This window comes from Cynocephalus volans, chromosome 11 (assembly GCF_027409185.1).
Source record: "Cynocephalus volans isolate mCynVol1 chromosome 11, mCynVol1.pri, whole genome shotgun sequence".
In the NCBI taxonomy this organism is placed as follows: domain Eukaryota; kingdom Metazoa; phylum Chordata; class Mammalia; order Dermoptera; family Cynocephalidae; genus Cynocephalus; species Cynocephalus volans.
Genome location: NC_084470.1, coordinates 120945246 through 120967443, shown reverse-complemented (window position 1 = coordinate 120967443; position 22198 = coordinate 120945246). Strand labels below are relative to the sequence as shown.

Genomic DNA, 22198 nt, shown 5'->3' with positions numbered 1-22198 from the left:
AAAATTGCTAGAGAGGCTAGATGGATAGTTCAGTTGGTTAAAGCATGGTGTTGTAACACCAATGTCAAGGGTTCAGATCCCCTTACTGGCCAGCTGCCCACCTCTGCCCCCACAAGCAAAAAATAAATTGTTAGAGATTTGGGTATGAAGTATTAAAGAAATTGGGTTTCTCAACCTCAGCACTTGACATTTTGAGCTGAACAATTCTTTGCTGTGGGGGATGTTTGGGCATTATAGAATGTTTAGCAGTATCTTTAGCTTCTATCCACTAGACGCCAGCAGCATTCGCCCAGTTGCAACAACCAAAAATGTCTCCAGACTTTCCCAAATATCTCCTGGGGGGCAAAAGAAGGAAGAAAAACAATTATAAATTTGTATCCACCTAGCAAAGAGCCCCAAAACCCATAAAGCAAAAACTGACATAGTAAATGCAGAAATAAATTATTCAGTTCAACAATTATAGTTGGTGTTTTGATACTCCTCTCTCAATAACTGATAAAACAAATGTACCAAAGTTATGCAATGGAAAAAGGATAGACACAATATCAGTAGATATATATAGGACTTGAACAGTGCTATCAACCAACTTGACCTAACTGACATATAGAGAAATGTCACCCAGCAACAGCAGAATACACATTTTTTTTGTCAAACATTCTACAGGATAGATATATGCTAGGGAATACAGTAAGTCTCAATAAATTTAAAAGGATTAAAATTAAACAAAATATGTGCTCCAACCATAATGAAAATTAAATTAGATGTCAGCAAGAAATTTGGAAAATCCTCAAATATTTAGAAATTAAATAGCATAGTTCTAAATAGACATGCGTCAAAGAAGAAAGCACAAAGGAAATTAGAAAATATCTTGAACTGAATGCAAATGAAAACGCAACATATAAACATACATGGGAAGCAGCTAATACAGAGCTTCTAAGGAAATTTATAGCATTAGATATTTATATTAGAAGAAAGGAAAGGTTTTGAATCAGTGGTCTAAGCTCCACTTTAAGAAATTAGAAAAAGAACATTGAATTAAACCCAAAGAAAGCAGAAGGAAGAAAATGAACTACAGATCAGAAATCAATGGACTAGAATACAAAACAAAGTAAAACAAAAACAACAGAGAAAAATCAATGAAACCAAAGGCTGGTTCTTTGAAAAAATTCAATAAAATTGATAAACCTCCAGCTAGATTGATAAGAAAAAAAAAAAGAGAAGACATACATTACCAACATTGGGAATGAAAGAGAAAACATCACTGATCCTATAGACAAGGCAAAGATGTCTTCTCACCACTTCTACTTAACTTTGTGCTAGGTATCCGAGTCAGTACAATAAAGCAAGAAAAAGTAAATAAAAGGCATACAGATTGGAAAGAAAGAAGCAAAACTGATTTTATTCTAAGATGTGATCACCTATGTAAAAAATCCTAAGGTCAGGGGACGCAAAATCAATATACAGAAATAAACTGTATTGCTGCTATGTTAGCGGCAAAGAAAAGGAAATTGAAATTAAAAAGTACAATTTTCAATAACATCAAAAATAGGAATATTTACCGATAATGTAACAAAATATGTACAAGGTCAGTATATTGAAAACTACAAATACTTATGAGAGAAACTGAAGAATACTCAAATAAATGGAGAGATGTACTATGTCTATGTATCAAAAGACTCAATATTGTTAAGATGTCAATTCTCCTCAAATCTAGAGAGTCAATGTAATCCCATTCATCACCCCACCAGGCCTTTTTTTTTTTTTTTTTGTAAGAACTAATAAACTGGTTCTAAAATTCAAATAGAAATGCAAAGGGCCTACAATAACCAAAACACTTTTGAAAAAGAACAAGGTGATTTCAAGACTTACTGTGAAGTTACAGTAATCAAGACAGTGTGGTATTTATGTAAGAACAGAGACATAGATCAGTGAAACGGGACAGAGAGTCCAGAAATAGACCCACCTACAGAGTCAACTGATTTTTGACAAATGTGCCAGGCTTATGCAGTGAAAGAAGGATAGTCTTTTCAACAATTGAATATCCATGTGCAAAAATAAGAATCACAACTCTTACCTCATACCATATACAAAAGTTAACTCAAGATGAATCACAGACTTAAATGTCAGAGCTAAAACTACAAAACCTCTAGAAGAAAACATAAGCAAAGATATTTGTGACCTTGGGTTAGGAAAAGATTTCTGAAATCTTTGGAAAAGCATGGATCATAGAAAAAAAAAGTTGGTAAACTAGACTTCTGCAAAATTTAAAAATTTTGCCCTTCATATAACATTATTTAAAATATGAAAATGCAAGTCACAGATTGGGAGAGAATATCTGCAAAACATATATGTCATAAGGAACTTATATCTAGAATATTTTTTTAAAACAATATATATGCACACATACACAAATAACTTGGTTAAAAAATGGACAAAAGATTTGAACAGACACTTCACCAAAGATATTTACCATTGCAAATACACATATGAAAAGATGCTAAACATCATTAAATATCAAGAAAATGCAACTTTACACCAAAATAAGATGCAACTACAAATTCACTAGAATGGCTCAACTTAAAAAGACTTACAAAATCAAATGTCGGCAAAGACATAGAGCAACTGGATTTTTCAAACACTGGCCACTTTGCAAAACTGTTTGGGAGTTTCTTATAATGTTAAACACATTCTTACCAAATGACCCAGCAATCCCACTCCAAGATTTATCAAAAAGAAATGAAAACATATGCCCATACAAACACTTGGAATGCAACTGTTCATAGCAACTTTATTAATAACAGCCATAAAATGTAAACAAACCAACTGTTCTTTATCTAGGAATCAAAAAAAAAAATTGAGGTATAATCATACAATGGAATACTATCAGCAATAAAAAAGAATGGACTTTTGATATACTCAACAGCGTAGATGAATCTCAAAAGCATTACACTAGATTAGAAAAGCCAGACACAGGGCCGGCCCGTGGCTCACTCGGGAGAGTGTAGTGCTGATAACACCAAGGCCACGGGTTCGGATCCCATATGTAGGGATGGCCAGTCGGCTCGCTGGGTGAGTGTGGTGCTGACAATACCAAGTCAATGGTTAAGATCCCCTTACCGGTCATCTTTTTAAAAAAAAAAAAAAAAAAAAAAGCCAGACACAAAAGGGTCCATACGGTATGTATGATACCATTTTTTGAAATTATAGAAAAGGTAAACCAGTTTGAAAAAACAGATCAATGGCTGCCAAAAGCTGGAGGTTGGGAAGGGGACTGAATAAAAAAGAGCATGAGTGAACTTTCTGGGGTGATGAAATGCTCTACATTTTGACTGTGATAGTGTTACATGACTGCACATATTTATCAAAATTCAATGAATTTTTCACTTAAAATTGGTGAAATTTACTATATATAAATTATACCTCAATAAGCTAACTAAAAAAGGCAGTGGGGAGATGCTGGCCAAAGGATACAAAGTTTCAGTTAGGAGGCATAAATTCAAGAGATCTATTGCACAACATGGTGCCTATAGTTAATAACAATGTATTGTATGTTGAAAATTGCTAATAGAGTAGATTTTGAGTGTTCTCACCACAAAAAACAGTAAGAATGTGAGGTAAAACATGCTAATTAGCTTAATTTAGCCATTTCACCATATATACATATCTCAAAACATCATGTTGTAGACAATAAATATATACAATCCTTATTTGCCAATTAAAAAAAAATAAAAAACCAATGTCCTTAACCATTTAAGAAAACTGCATATCAATGATATCTTGCCTAAGAAGAAGTGCCTTTCGGGCCAGCCTGTGGCTCACTCGGGAGAGTGTGGTGCCGATAACACCGAGGCCATGGGTTCGGATCCCACGTAGGGATGGCCAGTTAGCTCACTGGGTGAGTGTGGTGCTGACACCACCAAGTCAAGGGGTTAAGATCCCCTTGCCAGTCATCTTTAAAAAAAAAGTGCCTTTCATAACACTGATCATGTTCCACTATCACTTGAAAAATCAGTGATAAAGATATGACATCAACTGATTTAAAACCTTAGGTTTAAGAAGTCATCACTAATAAGGCTTGCTTTTCAAAAAATACCTCAAATGCTATAGATAAAAATAATGTACACATTGCAGATAGACCTTTTCACACATTTAATTGCTTCTTTGAAACACGTGAATTGATAAATTAATTGTTTGGTGGGGAGAGAGAGCTTGTCTGTTGGAAGAAGGAGGCTGGAAATTGTCACTTGAGTTAGAGAAAAGTGTATTGTGCACCTAAGATAGTCTGGTCACCGTGCTGAGACCCTTCCACCAAAGAGGTCACAATCTACAGGAAGAAACGGAAGGGCAAAACACAATTACAATTCAATTGTGATATGAACAGTGATAAAAAGTTGTACAGGGTACTGTCACACTGAAAACAAGATGAAAAACTGCAGATATAGAGGTGGAATCATCATCAGAGAAGCCTTTAGAGAGGAGATGAAACCTGATTGAGAAAAGTAAATATTCCCAAAGGACCCTGAGGGGTTTCTATGCTGAGTGTGAGGAATAAGAAGGAACACTGGCTTAGCATAACTCGTCATCCCATTTGAAACAACCTGGGAAATTAATTGCAAGAACATGCACCTGCTTCTACCCCTGACTTCCCAGCAGGACCTTTCTTCTGTAATTCAATATTCCTCTAAAAAAGTACCTTCCCTCAGGCAATACTGAGTTACACCCCAGGCCAACCGAGCCATGGCTTTTGGTAGGTTGTCCTGGGGAAGGAAATCTGTTCAGAGATAGATGTCCAGAAATTGGCAATCAGAAGTAAAAGGGGGAAAAAAACCCAAAAAACCTCCTATGTAAATTCCTAGAGACACAAAGAAGAAACTCCTACCCTTCCTACTCAATCAAATCAAGCAGAAACAAAAGAAAGGAAAAGCACTACAATAACACAGTTGAAAGTTGCCTCAGTCACCGCAGGCACAGGGAAATTACATGCAAACACAATGGCCTTCCATTCTGCTCACCTGGAAGTAACTCAGGGCCAGACCCTCACCTAGGTTTGTTGATTTAAGCTCATTTGGAGCCAATAAAAACCTACCAAAAAGCAGTCCCAGATATCTACGTGGCCTTGGCTGTTAGCTCTAAGAGGGAAACAGGCAATACCAGCATGAAACCCAGCCCGAAAGTTCTTTTTTCCTCCTTTCAGGCCAGCCACATGTACGGCTCTGTCATCAGACGCATTGATTCTCTATGCAGAAGCAATGTGGTGCCCTCTGCCTCCTTCCACTGAGAATGACTGCCCCAATGCACAGGAATGCAATAGAAAACTGAATGCTGAGCAAATAGTTAAGTGAGATAAAGCACTAACTGGAAAAACCCTAATACAAAAAACTCAGCAAATAGCCTTACATTAGCCTCTTAGATCTCACCTCCAGTCTCCTAAATCACCATACTCACTATATTCTCCCTGTGTAGATCAGGAAGAATCAGTTCACTTGTTTGTGTTCAAATACAAATCTTGGTTCTCCCATAAGGAACAGCCCCTACTTCTGGGTAATTACCAAAAGGTGGAGTCACAATAGGCCAGGCAGGCCTGGAATGGGCAGGGCAGGGCAGGGCAGCACTCCAGCTTGTTTATACACAGAGGGAACAACCTCCAAGGGAGCAATAGCCATCAGATTACTAACAAGCATCCATCAGGCACTCGAAAATGGTAAGTTCACGCCCTCTGGTGGCATCAACAGAGCATTGCCAGAAACTCATAGCCAATCTTTTGCCAAGAAGGAGTAGAACTTAAACCCCTGGTGTGATGGTAAGAATACTCTGGTACTCCAATACAGTAAATCAATTCTGGAAAAGGTCTCGGCTGATTTGCTCACATATTAAATTCATAAATTAACATGTGCCTTATTAATGATACTCTAATTGACGTGGTATCCCTAGCCAAATTGAAATTTGTAATTACATTCTACAAATTTAGTTAGAGCTTACTGCAGTCTTCTCTAAAGACCTTTAAGTTCTATGATTCTGCATCATCTATGATTGTAGCACATTTTTTTCCTATCAAACATGGCTGTGTTGATAAAACATTGGTAAAGTCTATATGAGAGGGAACTTTAAGAAAGTTACTAACTCATTCAACAAAAATGTATATACTATAACATGACCAGGGCACAGTTCTAATTTGGGCCGACAGAGTAAAAGGATGATCCCTGCCCTCTTGGAGTTTACAGACTAGTGACGGGGGAGGAATACAAGAAACAAGTAAAAGGTATTAACAAGATGAGGTCAGAGTAAGCATAATTATAAAAAGTTATGTGAGAGAGAAAGAAGGAGTTGGGGGATAAGATGGTCAGAGGTCTCCTGAGATCCAGAAAGGAGCTAGTCTTCTCATGATGAAATTTGTTCTTAAAAACCATTTCAGAACATATATCCAGATGAGCCTTTTTCAAAACTACTGTGGGACTCCTCTTTGGTTTTTGCCTTCAGTCAATATATGGGGCTGGCCAGTTAGCCCGTACCAGCCAACTGCCCTCCCTCCCAAAAAGTCAATATATGAACCCCATTAAAAAAAGAAGTTTTAACTCAAAGCAGCAATATCCAGCTTTATTATCACCTTTCTTTGATGCTAAACATCTTTGGGATGTTTCTGAAAGTTAATCGAGTCTTAAAGTATAAATATTTACCCAACATTTTGGTGGGAAAATGTGCAATAAACTCTGTAGAGTTGTAAGGTCCTTTCTTCTTGTTGGATTGCATCTCTCGCAATTGTGCTGTTCTTTTGTTATGAAGGTCCTCATCCTTCTTCTAGGTAAGGATCTATAAAACAGTAGTGAAAACAAAATATTCAGCAAATAAAGGTAGAAGAAAACTGAAGATTAGCACTGAGATAAAGAGAAGGGTAAACGGAGCAAAACCTGAAAATTTTCTCCAAAGCTTCTTCCCTTATAGTTCATCTTTCTAGGCCTTAAGGCAAATAGATTCTCAGTCTCATTAGATCTCTAGGGTATCCTCCCCAGGAATCATGCAACCCACTTTCCAGAAACCTGATTTCCCCAATCTTTCCATGGTGAGATTAAGGAGTTGGCTGCTGGTAAAACACTGATGTAACTCAGATTGCTTACACAGAAATACATGTCCCACACCCTCAACCTCCGTTCTCTATTCCATGTGTAGAATGACTTCTCTTTAAATTCCCTGATGTCACACTTGCCATTGAAACATATTAAGTCGAAAGCATCATAGGTCTTGCTTGATAAGTCCTCAAAAGGAGCAGGATTAGAAGACATTTACATATCCTATTTATTATACCTATTGTTATGGATCTCAATTATCATGATGCCTTTGTATTTTAGAGTCATAATTGACCCACACAAACTTAAGTTTTGCTGGATCATAAAACACTGAACTAAGTTCATAAGGAAAGAATCCTAATTACCAATGTAGGAAGATTCCAAATAGCTAACATTTGTGTCATCAACAATGAAATTAAAAAAAAAAAAAAAAAATCAAAACCTCTTTTTACAGATAAAAAGAAATTAAGTCTCCCAGCTCAAAAAGGCACCCTGGGCAGCATGCTTTTTTTAAATGTACCAAGAATGCCTTGTGTATCTCTTACATTACTTTTATAAATAACATGCACTTAATGAAAAGATATTCCCATTTTTATTTTTAAAGGTTACTGAGAGGTGAGTCCAAAGGAATTCTCCAAATGAGACTCCAGAGACCATGCAATTGCCAGATCTATGAGTAACTTCAAAATTTCTGAGGTTAGTAAATATTTGCTTTAAACTTTCTATTAAAGTAGGAAAAGAAAAACAGTACAATTTCTATAGGGTATCAGGATAGGCACAGCAGTAAATCCGGCTTGATGTGAATATGGCTATTTTCACATATCTCTTCCCGGGGAGACCGCCAAAAATGCTTAAGTTAACCCCAAAATGGAAATAAAACTATAACCTGGGGTTGTCAATTTGTACTAAACATTAATTGCACTAAAAGTTTTTCCTTCCAGTTACAAAATCTATGTTTAATTTTTCTTCATTAGCTGGAAGAATCCAAATGCCTGAATTGAGAATTAGTCCATCAATAGATTTGCCATAACCCAAATGTTTTGTCCTTTTTTCAGAATAAAAAGTTTGGTTTTTCCTAATGTTAACACTACATTTATTTTGTAAATGAGAACATCATGATTTACAATACCATGATTATCATGAATAATACGAGGGTACTTCCTGGAAAAATACAATTGGAAGACAATATGCATCTTTCTACTAACTTTTTTGGGGGGCGGGGAGGGGCAGCTGGCTAGTAGGGGGATCCAGACCCTTGACCTTGGTGTTACCAACACCATCCTCTAAACCAAGTGAGCTAACCAGCCAGACCCTGTCCATTAACTTTTTGAAGTACCCTTGTAATACACAAAATCGAAAAGCAGATTTTCCTGTCACTTATGTGAAACACTATGCAAAGCCCAGCATATGAGTTTTACTGTTCCTGTTAATATTCCATTTATTTTATTGTTTTCTTTGCAGCAGAACTGGATGGTTGGGGACAATTTTAGAATCAAATCATCAGTCTCTTACAAGGGCTAAGAACCAAATTCTTCTACTACTAAAATGGGGTTTGGAATTATATTTATCTCCTTACCACACCTTCCCTTCAATTAGCTGAAGTGCAATGTACGTGTCACAAAACCTTTTTAAACCACAGAAATTTGTTCAGCACCTCTAAGTTTATAATGTTTCTACAAAAATACCTGGTTTAATCCTGAAAATCCTGCTCAGCAATCCCAAAACCAATGTAAAATACTATAATACAATATAAAGTTGAACCAAAATATGTAACATTTAATAATTGCAAATATATTTATTACAATTTACAGATTAGTTAGGTTATATACACAAATATTTTAGCTATAAAATCCCAACAAACTGGTTATATTTAAATCATTGGATCTGTAGAAGCCAATTTAGAAGTATTCTAGTCCCCTAACTTCACCTTCCTTAAATTATAAAAAAATAAAATCTGATAGTTCTGATTTCAAGTTAAAGATGAAGAGGTGTTGGTATCACATTTAATTACTCAGAAATGGAAATTTTACCTGTCTGTACAAAGTCTTACACATGCTACATTGACACTTAAAGCACCATTACAAGACTTTAAATGTGTAAAATGTTTAATTAAAACCTCCAAGGATTTTCTTTTTAAGATTGTAGGGGTTTAACTTTGTCCTAATAACAAGGATTGACATGAAACTAACAAAAATTTTGTTTTTCTCCTTCAATCCAATTTTAAAATGGACCCTTCTGTCCTTCTCATCACCATCTGATCACTTCTTCAAAAGGAGGGGAGTAGATGGAAGAATTCTTAACCAAGATTTTACTCACTTGGTAATGAGGATAGAATCCGAAGGGAACAATTTTCCAAAATCCAGTGAAAGAGGCACCATTATTTTCAACTATGCAGAGGTGTTAGATTTCAGAAAGACAAAATACAACCTAAGTCTCTGAAATTAAACAGTATGCTTCAGTCTGGTTTTAAAAGAATGTGTATACATTGTCAAAAAGCTTTTTAAGGCAAATGATGCCTGCTTTCCTACTGACAGCTGGTGCTTGAAACTAGCCTATTTTCACGGTATTATGCCAAATCCTACAAATGCATTCCCTATGACTACCTAAAATGGAGGTGCACAAAACACCTAGAATAAGGGCTCTGCAAAAATGTGACCTTTTATGGTGTTGCACTCTCAGTGTGTTTTATGTATTTATGTGTGTGTGTATATATATATACTCTCAGTGTGTGTGTGTATATATATATATATATATCAACACTGGATGCAGTTCTTTAAGCAAACCAGATAGAAATAAAATAACCAGGTAGATTATAAACTGAGGTAGTAACCCTGCAAGAATTTCTGATGAAAACTTCATCCCCACACTGAAATAAGTTGAAAATTAAGAGGTCATCTATTCTTATGTTTTCCATTACCTGTGACAGGAGGCACATGGAGTAAAAACAGATCATTAAAGAGTTGGTTGACATTCTCTCAATGTAACAGATGCACACTATGTAAAGCTATCTAAACAAACCAAGCACAACCAGTCAATGCAAAGACTTCAATTCAAAAGTAAACTTTGGGTATTAAGACTTTGTAGTTGTTAAATCTATAGTTCTATCCCATCCTGAAAGTACAGGCCTTGCCATTACTTCTCTCATTATTAAAATAGTAGAAAACAATAAACCTGGATATTAACTGAAGTTTACATTTTACATTTCAAACTTGAAAATTCAGAACTTCCCATTTCCAAGTTTATAGCGTCACCTTGACAGGATTCAAAAGTGACAGTGCTGAGGCATGACATTAATAACACTGGTTTTCTGTTAAGAGCATACACAACAAAACCAAATTACTCTGAAATGTCTCCTTTTTTTCTTCCCAGGAAAATTCTAGGCTTTTATGTTTAAAAAATAAATGATTATGATGTAATTATTACTTCCTAGAATGTTTTACAACAATTTGAAATGTACAAAGAACTACATTCAACTGGGAACTATAGCAACATATACAGAACCCTCTCCAAGGAACAGTTTGCACAGATATTAAACATATTTGATGTTAAAATTTGGCAGAAAGATGCAGCTTTCCCAAAGTAGCAGAGAGTAGGTTTGGGGGCAGTCCTTGGAAATACCTTATGTACAGAACTTAACATGGAAATAAAAATCCACTACACATTTTCAACCAGTCATTTTTTAAAAGGAAAAAAAAAGTGACACAAGATAATGTACTGCAAGTTGACAGCATATACAAGATTATATTTTTAGCCTTAAGGCAGATGGGCCAAATCAGTAAAATAAAAAAATTCAGAAAAACATAAAAGCCCATTAATTTCAGAATGCTGGGGAAAAAAAGAGAGCCCAAAGATTTTAGACAGATAAACGTAATTTAAATTAGAGCTGAAAATGGGCTCTAAGCCCTATAAATATTGTTTCCCAAGAAAATAAGTTTTGAAAGTGCAAAATTACAACTCAAAAGGTCCCCTTTTCGCCTCAAACAAGCAAAGGACATTTAAAAACATTTCCAACTAAATCAAAAAAGGGAGAATTAGAAATCACACTATCTCATCCTTCATTATCAGGGCTGACTTCAAACCCAGATGTTTCTAAGTGGGATATGTTGCCAAAAAAAAAACTAAACTAGATCACTGGATCCGAGCTACATTTCCTCTCAAAAAAAAAAAAAAAAAGTCAAAGGACAGCTGCCAATATTTGTTTTTAAAAGAAACCTCTCAAGTAAGAGGTAGTGTATGCTAGGGCTACAGACTGTTAACTCGTCTTAATGCTGCTCGAAACCATTAAGTCTTTTGAAGCATGTTTCCTGGAGTCTATTAAACATTCTTTCTCTGTGCTCAAATGTCAAGCAATATCCAATAGCATCTTCCGTTTCTTGAATTCGTTTCTGGAACCTGCATCCATCCCTTGCAAATTCTTCCCATGGTCCTTTGCGATCCTCATCACCACTTATATAATACTCAGTAACTTCTTCAAGGAAGGTTACCTATAAAGACAAAGACTAATTTTAATAAATCTCTAGGATCTTATACAATTAGCATCAAGGTCAATAACCACTATGCTACTAATTATTTCAGAATATCAAATGTCTTACAGGAATATTTGGTTCCAACTATAGCTGAGGTTAAAAAAAAAAGTTCTGATTAGATGGCATTCGGATAAAATACTGAATGAATGCCACCTGAATCTTTGAGATATATATAAACATACCTTTCATATATCTAGATATATCTTTCATACATATATATCTTTCACATATCTATCTATATATAGATATATATATATCTACCCACACACTGTACCCCCACCCCCCACCTGCCCTTGTCTCTTGGTGTTAATAAAATGAATCCAGATGAGGAACTAAAATTTTCCTGCTGTTATTAATATCTATTTTTTAATCATTAGGGAAATACAGTTCTGTGATATTCTTCCCCAAAATGACACACAAAATATTTCAGAAAATAACCACCATATCCCTGGAAATCAATGTTTTTATCAAAGCACAAAGGCTATAACAATATTTTTGCTTATTTCTCTTTTCTTTTTTTTTGTGGCTGGCTGGTACAGATTGAACCCAAGACCTTGGTGTTATCAGCAACTTGCTCTAAGCAACTGAGCCGGCTTTTTTCACTTATTTCTATTCTCCCTTTTTCCTTTAAAAAAATGTTTCACTTTTCATGCTTTCCAATTTTGTATCATCAACATGTAGTACTATTTTTATATTACTACTTCTGTAATCAGAATATAGAAGAGAAGGTTACTTAGTAAACAAAGTACAGCAAAATCAACATCTTTAAGGCTATGTTACTGTAAGAGACTTTGCAGTTAAGATTTTTTTAAAAACCTCTGTATTCAATATGCTATCATTATAGTTACATTAAATTGTGAATATCATAATATACATGATGACGTGTAATGCGTGACAATCCCTACTCATTACTACTTAATCCCTACTTAATTTCTAATAATGAAGTTTCTCAAACTCCAAACAATAAAGAAGTTTATCAAACTCCAAAAGTAAATACTTGCTTTAAAGTATGTTCCATAGTTACATCAGCTAATCCCTGTGGCCTACTACTTTCATTCCCTTTACATCAGGCCAAGGAATGCTCCTGAGGACAATTAGTAGGTATGTAACACCTTACTAGATATTGCATTCTAGTCCTTATTCATTCATTGTGTCACTAAGATAAATAATAACAAATAGTTATGGATAATGTTTACCATATGCCAGGCTCTTTTCAAAAAGCTTTACAATTTTTATCTCATATATTCCTCACATCAACCTATCAGTTACAGAATATTACCATCCCCAGATAAGGAAACAAGAAAAAGAGGTTAACGGACTTGTCCAAATGACACAGCGTCTAAGTGGTGTAATCAGGATTCAAACACTGAGTCTGGCTCCACAATCTGCACTGTTATGCCATGACACAAAGTATTTTAAACTCCTAAATCTGAAAGCCTCGTTCTAAGAATTAGGCGTGACCCATTATTCCCATATACCTAAAGAATGGCAGGCAGGCAAAGACTGTCAAATAACTCTATCACATTCAGACATAATAATTTTGCTTCTAGTTCATAGTTAATAGTCTCACCTCTACTTCACTAATTTCATTTTATTCAATGAGTAAGCTAAATCGAGACATGAGACTGGCATGAGGTCCCTCAACAGGACAAATGAAGTGTTTAAAGGCAAGGCAATGAATTATGAGTTCTATTTACTCATCTCATTAAAATCTTGCAATAATTTGTACAATAGATGAGATTATTACTTCCATGAGAGTGAACCAAGGCCACAGAGTCTGGTAACTTCCCAAGCCTGTATGTCTTCCCAAATCTGTTGCCCCTAACCACTTAGGAGTAAGAAACATAGGTCTCCAGATGCCAACTGCTCATTCCACCTCCCCACTTTATCTAGTAGCTCTAAATAGGTCATTTTGTCAGGGGGCCCTGAGAATCATAGAGAAAAGCTCTTTTATCATTGCATTTAAGAAGTGTGAACTAAAATTTAATTTTTAACATGACTTATTCTGCTTCTACAGGTAAGACATGAGATTACCACCACTTAGAGATATTTTCTGCCCCAGGAATAATTTCAAAAGTATTAAGCTGGCCATCTGGAGCCAATAAATTATGGTCCTGTCCACCTGAAACTCCCTGATGCTGCAGAATCTGAAGTCAATGAAAACTCACCCATTTCTTTCTCTTTCCAAATGAAGTTATAGAAAACTGAAGAAACTTTCTCTCTACAATAAAAGACACCTTTGTGTTTGGGAGGATTTCTTTTCAGTTAATAACTTTAGCTGAATAAACAATAAAGATAAAAAAAGCAATTCAAAAGACTTCCAAAATAAAGCTAAACTGACAATGTAATGAAAGAGTAAAAACGCTTCATGAAGTTTTAAGACTAACTGGGAACAGGAAGCAAATACTCAAGACAAGCCACATAAGTGACCAACATTGTTTACTACAATTATTAACCTGTAGCTGGCCACTGATAATTAATATTGCACTCTTAAGAAATGGCAATACTATTTCCTGTATGGTTTTTGACTGTCAATCAAAACCATGTAATGTCAAAAAGTTTTTGATACTGAAAATTAATATTTTCTTTCATGGCAAACAACAAGATAAATCTGACTTGCTACTTGGTATCCATCATCCCTTTGTGTTCTAATGGACAAGAACGAAGACACTGTTGTCATGCAAATAAAATATTAAGTATTTGCAAACAACATACTACATTTAAAACTCTTAAAATTATGGCTATATCAGGACCTTCTCAATCTCTATAAAAATTAAATTGTGTATATACAAGGTTTAATGTATCTGTTTAATATATCTAAAAAAGAGTGGGAAGTTGAAGCTTACAGGGAAACAGCCCAGAGCTACCAACCCAAATGAAAATGGCACTTTTCTGCTTACATCTATACAGTGATATCTTTGTTTTGGACAGTAACAACACTCTACATGGGGGGTTGAGGATAAGAGGAACAGGAAAGGTCATTTGAACATTTCTCAATCCAACTATATGAGCTTAGAGGCCTTCCTCAAAAATATGTACTACTATGCTCCAAAAAAGTCACTTTTATATTTAACTATATCAAAACCGAACAAGTTATCAGTCATGTTAAAAGAAAAGAAACAAACCTTTTTTCTTTTGATGTGCGTGTGTCTTTCTCCAGAAAGAACCTCACACTGTACCATGTCTGGACATTCACTTTCTTGGCTCCCTAACAGTTGCACCTCACAAGAAAGTAAGGTGTGACACTCAGAAATGGCCACAATGGACTCAGATGATCTCTTTGAGTCATGACAGCCTTTCCAATTTTTCCCTGTTTGAAAAGGAGCCTTAAAATTTAAAAGGTTGTAGGGATCATCGGAATTACAGAAAGAGTTCCACAGTTTGAGACTCTCTGCTTCATCTGCACTAGATTCCCAGTCATCTTCCTCCCCAGAATTATGGTCAGGGTTCTCAGGAAGGCTTCCAGTTTGGGGAGAATTCTCTAGATCAGACTTGTCAGACAAATCCTTCTCTGAATCAGAAGGATCTCCAGGAACAATTCTGGCAGCAGTCTGAATTGCTGCTGTAAAGTTTTGGGGATTGTAAGGATCTACATTATAGAAAGAGTTCCAGAGGTGAAGCCCTTCAGAGTCTTGTTCAAGGTCAGATTCTGACAGTGAGCTATCACTATCAAAACCATCATCCTCAGCTTCCTCATCCCAATCCTCACCTTCTGAATCAGAACTCGTTTCCACATCACTGGAAGCACCTCCCAAAATGTAATCTATCAATTTGTTACTACAAGCTGGTCTGGCAGAAATGGGAAGGTCATCTTCTATGTCTAAGCAGTCAACTAAACTTATTTGGTCCTCCCCAGCCTCTTTTTCCATAGGCACTTCACAAGATGGACAACTTTCTGAAGGACCCTGTTTTTCCAAAGCAAGTGGAACTTCTTTAATCAACAATTCTTTTTCCTCCGTGGGTTCCTGGATGGTTCCAGGAATGGCTCCAGTGCGGGAAACACACTGTGTTGGGTTACCTCTGCAGTGTTGCAGATCCATCAGGAGAAGGCTGTGTTCCTCCTCCAGGCTATGGTAGCCATTATCTTGGTCAGGGGTGGGTAACTCTTGCCCCTTGCTAGCCTGTTGAAGGAATTCCAGCCGTTTCATGCGAAGATGGTGGATTTCTGGCAGGCCTTCTGTAGAAAGAGGTGGACATCCCTGCCACGAGGCTGGAGAGATTTCTGCATTTAGTGGTTGGGGATGACAATGGTCCTCAGTCAGGTAGCTGCTCCCTGGGGCTAGTGTCTGGAAATCAACTAAGTCGCCACTTCCAATGCTGTTCTGACAGCCGAGCTCTAGCCGGGGAAGGCAGTCCAAGTACGAGGGGTTCAGCAAATAGGAGACTACGCTGAAATTGCTTAAGCGCTGAACGTTTACAGGCCCGGAGGGCGAAGAGCCAAGTCCCCGGTCAGAGTACACCCGGGCTTGAAGACTACTCGACAACAGCTCCACTCCCCACAGCTGCTGCTCTAAGAGAAAAGCGTGTGCTGTGGGGTCCAAAGCACTTCCCTTGGCTTTAAGTTCCATTTCTAGGTCTGGGGACGAGCACTGCCAGTGGATCCCCTCCTCTAGCCAATCAAGGGGACTGGCAACCGAGTGATCGGAGGGGTCGAGCCGCAGAGAACTCAAAGATTTCTGCGCTGTGGGGTCGGCTGGTTCCTCCCGTCCCCTCAGGGATCTCAAGACGCTGTAGCCTCCGGCAAAATCTAGCCATCTAGTCGGAATCATCCCACCGAAAAGTTGAGTCCAAATCAGCAGCTTCTCAAGCAAGATGGGGAGCGGCGCAAGGAGCTGGGAAAGCAGCTTCGTCCAGTAGCTGGTCCGAGCCTCGGGCTGGGCAAAGGAAGGTAGTGCGGGGTCCCCGGAGTTTTCCGGGGCGGGAGGTGTTGGGAACTTGAAAGAGTCTGGCTGCGATCGCCGAGAGAAGAAAAAGGGCAGACGGAAGCGGGAGCCCGCCCAAGGGGTAGGCCGTTTCCGCGACCCGTCTGTCGCCGGCTCCATCTCCTTTTTCTTGGCAATCTCTCAAAGCAGGTCCGCGGAGGTCAGCGGATGGCGGTCGGACGAGATTCGGAGGCGGCCTACTCAGTCTCGGCCTTGCACAGCGGCGGTGTGGGTGCTCCAGGCCGATCCCCGGGCCGGCAGAAGAGCCACACAGGGCAGCGGCTTTGGCAGCCGGCGGCAGACCACAGTGCGGTACGGCCCGAGCAGGAGGAGGCGGCGGCTGAGGCGACGTCCATCCTAGTGGGGGAGGAGGTGTCCTAGTCCGCTCGAGGCCTCACCACCATAGATAGGAGCCCTCCCGCGGCGGCAGCGGCAGCCACTTTCCAGGAGAAACGGACTGCTAAGAAGCCCCCGAGCGGCGCGACACCGGAAGGGCTGAGAAGGCAAGCAAGAGCGGGTGGAAGCGAAACTCAAAATGGCCGCAGGGCCGGGGCCGAGGTAGAACAACGCCAGGCCACCGGAAGGACGGTCGGGCGTCTACGCCCCCCCGCCTCCTGACGTCACTCGCAGAGTCCCCGGGGGGCGGGCCTTCCCGCACACTTCCGGGTGGCGGCTGCCGGGTCTCGCCCTATCGCCCCGCCCGCTTCCTCACTACCAGCAGAGCAGCTCGCACTCGGGAGGTTGCATCAGCCGGCCCGGGCTGTGCGCACGCGCAGTCGTTTCCCTGTGGTCTCCTAGGAGAGCGCCCCACCGCCCTCTGGGTTAAAGGGAAGGGCTCACGGAAGTGGGAGGGTTTCAAGGTAACCGGCGAAGTCCTCAGAGCCCTTTTAATGGCCTAAGACACACCGAGGTGTAGACGCTTATCTTAGACTTACATCGTCAGGGTTCTGTATCGTTGAGTGCTAAGTAGACCATCAGCCTGAGACCTTAGTATGTAAGAGTTGGGCAATGCTGTGTAAAGACACAAATCATCTGGAGTGAAAAAAAACAGTTGGAGTGAAAAAATCTTGTGAAAAATGAATTATTCTTATGCATTCCCGTCCCCTCTGCTTTAGAGTATCTAAACCACTATTTAGCGTTACCTGGGATCTAGGTCTGAGGTCTTTCAGCGTCCAGCTGACATACATACCGCACGCATATTAAAATCCGTGTTTCACAGGTGGTGCCCCTCAGACTATCCATGTGGGGCAAACTGAAGTCACAGAGGAGAGGAAACATAGTCCCCAGAACTGTTTACTCTCGTTTATGCTTGCCAGCAGGCAATACTTTCAATTCGTGTTTACTTCCACAGCAATCAGAACCACAGGGTACAATACCCAAAGAAGGAAGCACAGACCATTATCCTTTGAAAAAAAAATTGACTGGTAATTTGAATTGCTGTATTTGATTCTCTATTGTGAGTTCGGTCTTAGTTCATTTCCTTATTTCTGCTAAAACTTTTTCAATCAATACCCCTGAAGTCAAGTATCTATTACGGGGGCGGGCAGGGGTGGGGGAGAGGGTAGAGTTACAAGCACTAGGGACAGCAGGAAGATCTTTTGGAAGCCGGGCGGAAACCACTTGCTCCTCCTGCTTTATTGGGGCTGTTCAAAGAACAGCTACTTCTTTCTAGAAAACCAAGAGGTACCAATTTCTGTTGTTCACCCCTTATTATCTTATTATCCATATCTCCAGAAATTTCTCAATCCTAAGAACTTCAGGAAAATATATTAATAATAGGAGTCAGTTTAAGAATAGAAAAGAGATTCAAGTATACAAAATTATTAAAATTATTACTGGAAGCCTCACTTTCCTTAGTTGTAAAGTGAGGCTAATAATTCCTCTTTCAATGGGTAGGTGAGAGAACTAGGTTCCTAATACCGTGCCTAGCCTAGACAGAGGAGAAGCACAAACATTAGCTATTATTCTTGTGTTGTTCTATTTTACAATCTTCAATTGTTTCCCGTTGCCTGCAGAATAAAGGCTCTGTTCAGTCTGTCCTCCCACTGCACTTTTCCAGCCTCCTTTTCTGTCACTTCTCTTCATGCATGTTATATTCTAGAAACATTGGACTTACAGTGCTCCTTGTTTCATGCCTTTACTCATGCCCTTTACTCAAAGCCCTCACCTTTCCTGTTATATACCTATTCATGCATCAATGTCCTACTCATATGTCAACTTCTCCTTGAAGCCTTTGCTGACCTTCCCAGTCAGAATTAATTGATCCTTCCCAGCACTTATATTATTATGCTCTATAAGAGCACTTAACACATTGAACTATACATACCTGTAAATATTCTCTCCTGCTGGTCCCTGTGCTCCTTGAGGGCTATATCCCAATACCTAGCACAGTGGTTACCAAAGTATGGTCTGTTTTGAACCCCTTTCAGAGGGTCCTTAAGGTAAAAAATATTTTCATAATAATTCTAAGCTTTTATTTTCCCTTTTAAGTCTCATTTTCTCATGATTGTACAGTGAAGTCTTCTAAAGGATACATGATGTATGATCTGGTAACAGATTGAATGCAAAAGCAGATAGATGTGAGATTCCAACAGTTTTAATATTAAGCCAGATTCTAAGGACATTTGAAAAAAATGTACCACAATGCCACTCGTCTTGCTTTTTTTTTATTTTGAGAAATAATTTTTTTTTATTTAAGATGACCAGTAAGGGGATCTTAATCCTTGACTTGGTGTTGTCAGCACCATGCTCACCCAGTGAGCTAACCAGCCATCCCTATATGGGATCCGAACCCATGGCCTAGGTGTTATCAGCACCACACTCTCCCAAGTGAGCCACGGGCCGGCCCCTGAAAAATAATTTTTCATTGAAAAATATTACTTACGTTAACATGTAAGAGTTTATTATTTTTTAAATTCCTCAATTTTGAGTTCTGAAATAGTAAATATTGAGATATAGTCCATATAAACAAAAGTGCTTTGGGGTCCTCGGTAATTTTTATGAGTGTTGCCTGGTCTGAGTGCAGTGGTGTTTACAACTAATAGGTCACAACCAGTTACGGATTTCTTTGTTCCTTCTCCGCTCCCAGTGCTTTACTTAAGTAGCCTAAAAACAAAACAAAACAAAAAAACTTGTTTTAAATAAATAAAGGCTGGCTGATCAGCTCAGTTGATTAGAGCGTGGTGTTGTAACACCAAGGTCAAGGGTTCAGATCCCCACACAGGCCAGCTGGAAAAAAAAAAAAAAATTTAAGAATGTAAAATGGTCCTGAGACCAAAAAGTTTAAGAACCATTTACCTAGTATGTTGCCTGACACACAATAGGTGCCCAATAAATGTTGAATGACTGAAAGAATAATAATACTTTAAAATAATAGCATCTTCCTTACAATCAAGACTCTTGCTTTCTACTCTCAACTTTGTCACTCGCTGACACCAGATGCCCCTGAAAACAATTTCTTAAAACTTTCTAGAATGGGCCTCCTCTTCCCCATCTAGTCATTGGATATGTAATTTTTTATTCTTCCTTACCTTGCAGGTTGTTCTAGAGGGAAAAAATGCAATCGTAAAATATTTGAAAGCTATGAGAATATGTGGCCTTGCCTTGTCAGTTTCAGCTGGAAAATAAAGTGTGAATCAGCCTTCCCAAGCCTGCTAATAGCTAGAGGGCACAGGAGGACAGCTTTGTACACAGAGGTAAAAGCGTATTGCCATGGCTGTGCTCAAGCTGGTGAAGACAAGACATCCTTCAATTGGCAAGCTGACTGGCACTTTGGCAGAGGATAATTAAAACCTCAGTTAATTATATTTACTTTAAAAGATTTTATTTTGCCTGAGGTAAAGGCTGTACGGCTTTTGACTTTATTTTTCAGAGTCAGCGTCACCTCCAAAATTTGACTTCCAAGTATCCCACACTCTGCCTGCCACCTCCTATTTTTCAAACTTACTGCCCTGATATTCCTATTCGGCTACTTACCAACCCATCAGAGACCACAAACAATTGCTGTTACCACTTTTTTGTGATCCATCCCCCTCTTCACTTCCCTCCTTACCCAGCATGAATTCCATGATCCTGTACGAAAGCTACCCCCTTATCCTTCTGCTCCCACATTCTTCTCTGGCAAAATTCCAACCCTAGTGAAGCCCAGCTACCGACTGATTTCGTGCCTGTGTCCTTGCAGCTAATCACTGCTAGAGAAAAATCACTCAACCATGCTGACTGACTCACTCTACTGTGATCACAAATCTCATCAATGCCAGGTACTCCTACCACAGTTCCCTAGTAGCTCTGCTTCTCCTACACTCTGGGATGGTTTCACAATGCTTCTTTCTTTGAATTTCCAGCATTCTCCATAAACACATCTCAGCTTATGATCACACCTCATACTTCATTGAGAAAATAGATACAATTGGACATAAATCACTTCATCTTTCCCCCACCAAACTCACCTACATTTGGACCTACGTACTCTGCCTTTAATCCTGTTACAAGCCAAGAAGCCTCCTGGATCCTATCTCCACATTTCTATTCAGAGAATTCTGGCCTCTGGTATTCCTTCTTTCCTATAACATACAAGTTCCTCTCTCGCTAATAGATTATTCACATTAACATAGTTTAATATCACCTATATTAAAATCTTTTTAAAAAACCCCTCTCTATATATATGCCCCTCCCAAGTTTCTGTGCCACCACAGCAAAAATCTCTCAAGAATCGTCAATGCTCACGGTACCCACTTTCTCCTCACCTATTCTCTCTTCAACCTACTCCAATGTGGCTTTCACCTCCATCACTCCAAGGTCATCAAGAACATTTTGCCATATCCAATTCTCTCGAATTGAGTCCCCCGCCCCAACGCTGAAGTCCTAACCCCCAGTACTTGTTGTAGGAATGCTGGTCAGAACTCACTCCATCCTCATGGCCTTCCAAGCTATGGCTCCAATAGTTATGCTCTTTCCCTTGCATGGGTTGCTTAGCAACTGAGGAAAGGAAAGGAACTGAATGCTATGCTTGTGTAAGATATGGGGAGTGATACCAGCAACCCCAAGGATAAGCAACAGGTGGCAGTGAGGTGCCTGGAAATCTTCCACTTCTGCAGCCTTTCTCTTTGGCATAGCTCCACTTTCGTCTCTAAGTCCCTTATAAGCTTCAACTCCCCCCACCTCCCTGGGGTTGCAGAGATATCAGCTACACAGCCCCTGCACTGATACTCCATCTAATCTGTTCCCTGTAAGTTACCTATCGATAATAATAATAAACTCCTTGTAAACTGTATGGAGTAGCCTGCTTTATTTGTTGGTCTCAAGATACCTTCTCAGTTTTGTGAGCATTATACTTTTTTTTCCCCCCATATAAAGATGACTAGTAAGGGGATCTTAACCCTTGACTTGGTGTTGTCAGCACCACGCTCACCCAATCAGCTAACCAACCATCCCTATATGGGATTCGAACCCGTGGCCTTGGTGTTATCAGCACCACACTCTCCCGAGTGAGCCACGGGCCGGCCCTTGAGCATTATACTTTTAGCTCACATTCAGACACCTGTGAATGTGGCCTTATTTGGAAATAGGTTCTTTACAGATGATCAAGTTAAGATGAGGTCATTAGGACGGGCCCTGATCCAATATGACAGTATCATTATAAAAAGGGGAAATTTGGGCACAGACACAAGTACATACACAAGAAGAATGC

The 22198-nt window shown here is 39.0% G+C and overlaps 1 protein-coding gene across 3 annotated transcripts; it reads right to left on the bottom strand.

Moving 5' to 3' along the window:
- Nucleotides 1-268: 268 nt before the first annotated feature.
- Nucleotides 269-17061, bottom strand: PPP1R15B (protein phosphatase 1 regulatory subunit 15B). Of its 3 annotated transcripts, XR_010024910.1 has the most exons (3): nucleotides 14713-17060; nucleotides 6675-6807; nucleotides 269-335 (listed from the first exon to the last, which is right to left on the bottom strand). XR_010024910.1 is itself a non-coding variant. In XM_063115017.1 (2 exons), exons 1-2 carry the CDS (start codon nucleotides 16627-16629, stop codon nucleotides 11324-11326), a joined length of 2139 nt encoding a protein of 712 aa, XP_062971087.1. In that variant the 5' UTR covers nucleotides 16630-17060; the 3' UTR covers nucleotides 8894-11323. The 3 variants fall into 3 exon arrangements, 2 of the variants coding, with proteins under 2 accessions (XP_062971087.1, XP_062971088.1); XM_063115017.1 differs by lacking the exons at nucleotides 269-335; nucleotides 6675-6807 and adding an exon at nucleotides 8894-11545; XM_063115018.1 differs by lacking the exons at nucleotides 269-335; nucleotides 6675-6807 and adding an exon at nucleotides 11464-11545 and having other exon boundaries at nucleotides 15606-17061.
- Between the last annotated feature and the right edge of the window lie 5137 nt (nucleotides 17062-22198).

Coding starts and splice junctions, on each gene's coding strand:
- PPP1R15B (XM_063115017.1), bottom strand. CDS start 16,629: ATGGAGCCGGCGACAGACGGGTCGCGGAAACGGCCTACCCCTTGGGCG. Junction 11,546..14,712: donor CGCACATCAAAAGAAAAAAG/GTTTGTTTCTTT, acceptor TTGTCTTTATAG/GTAACCTTCCTTGAAGAAGT.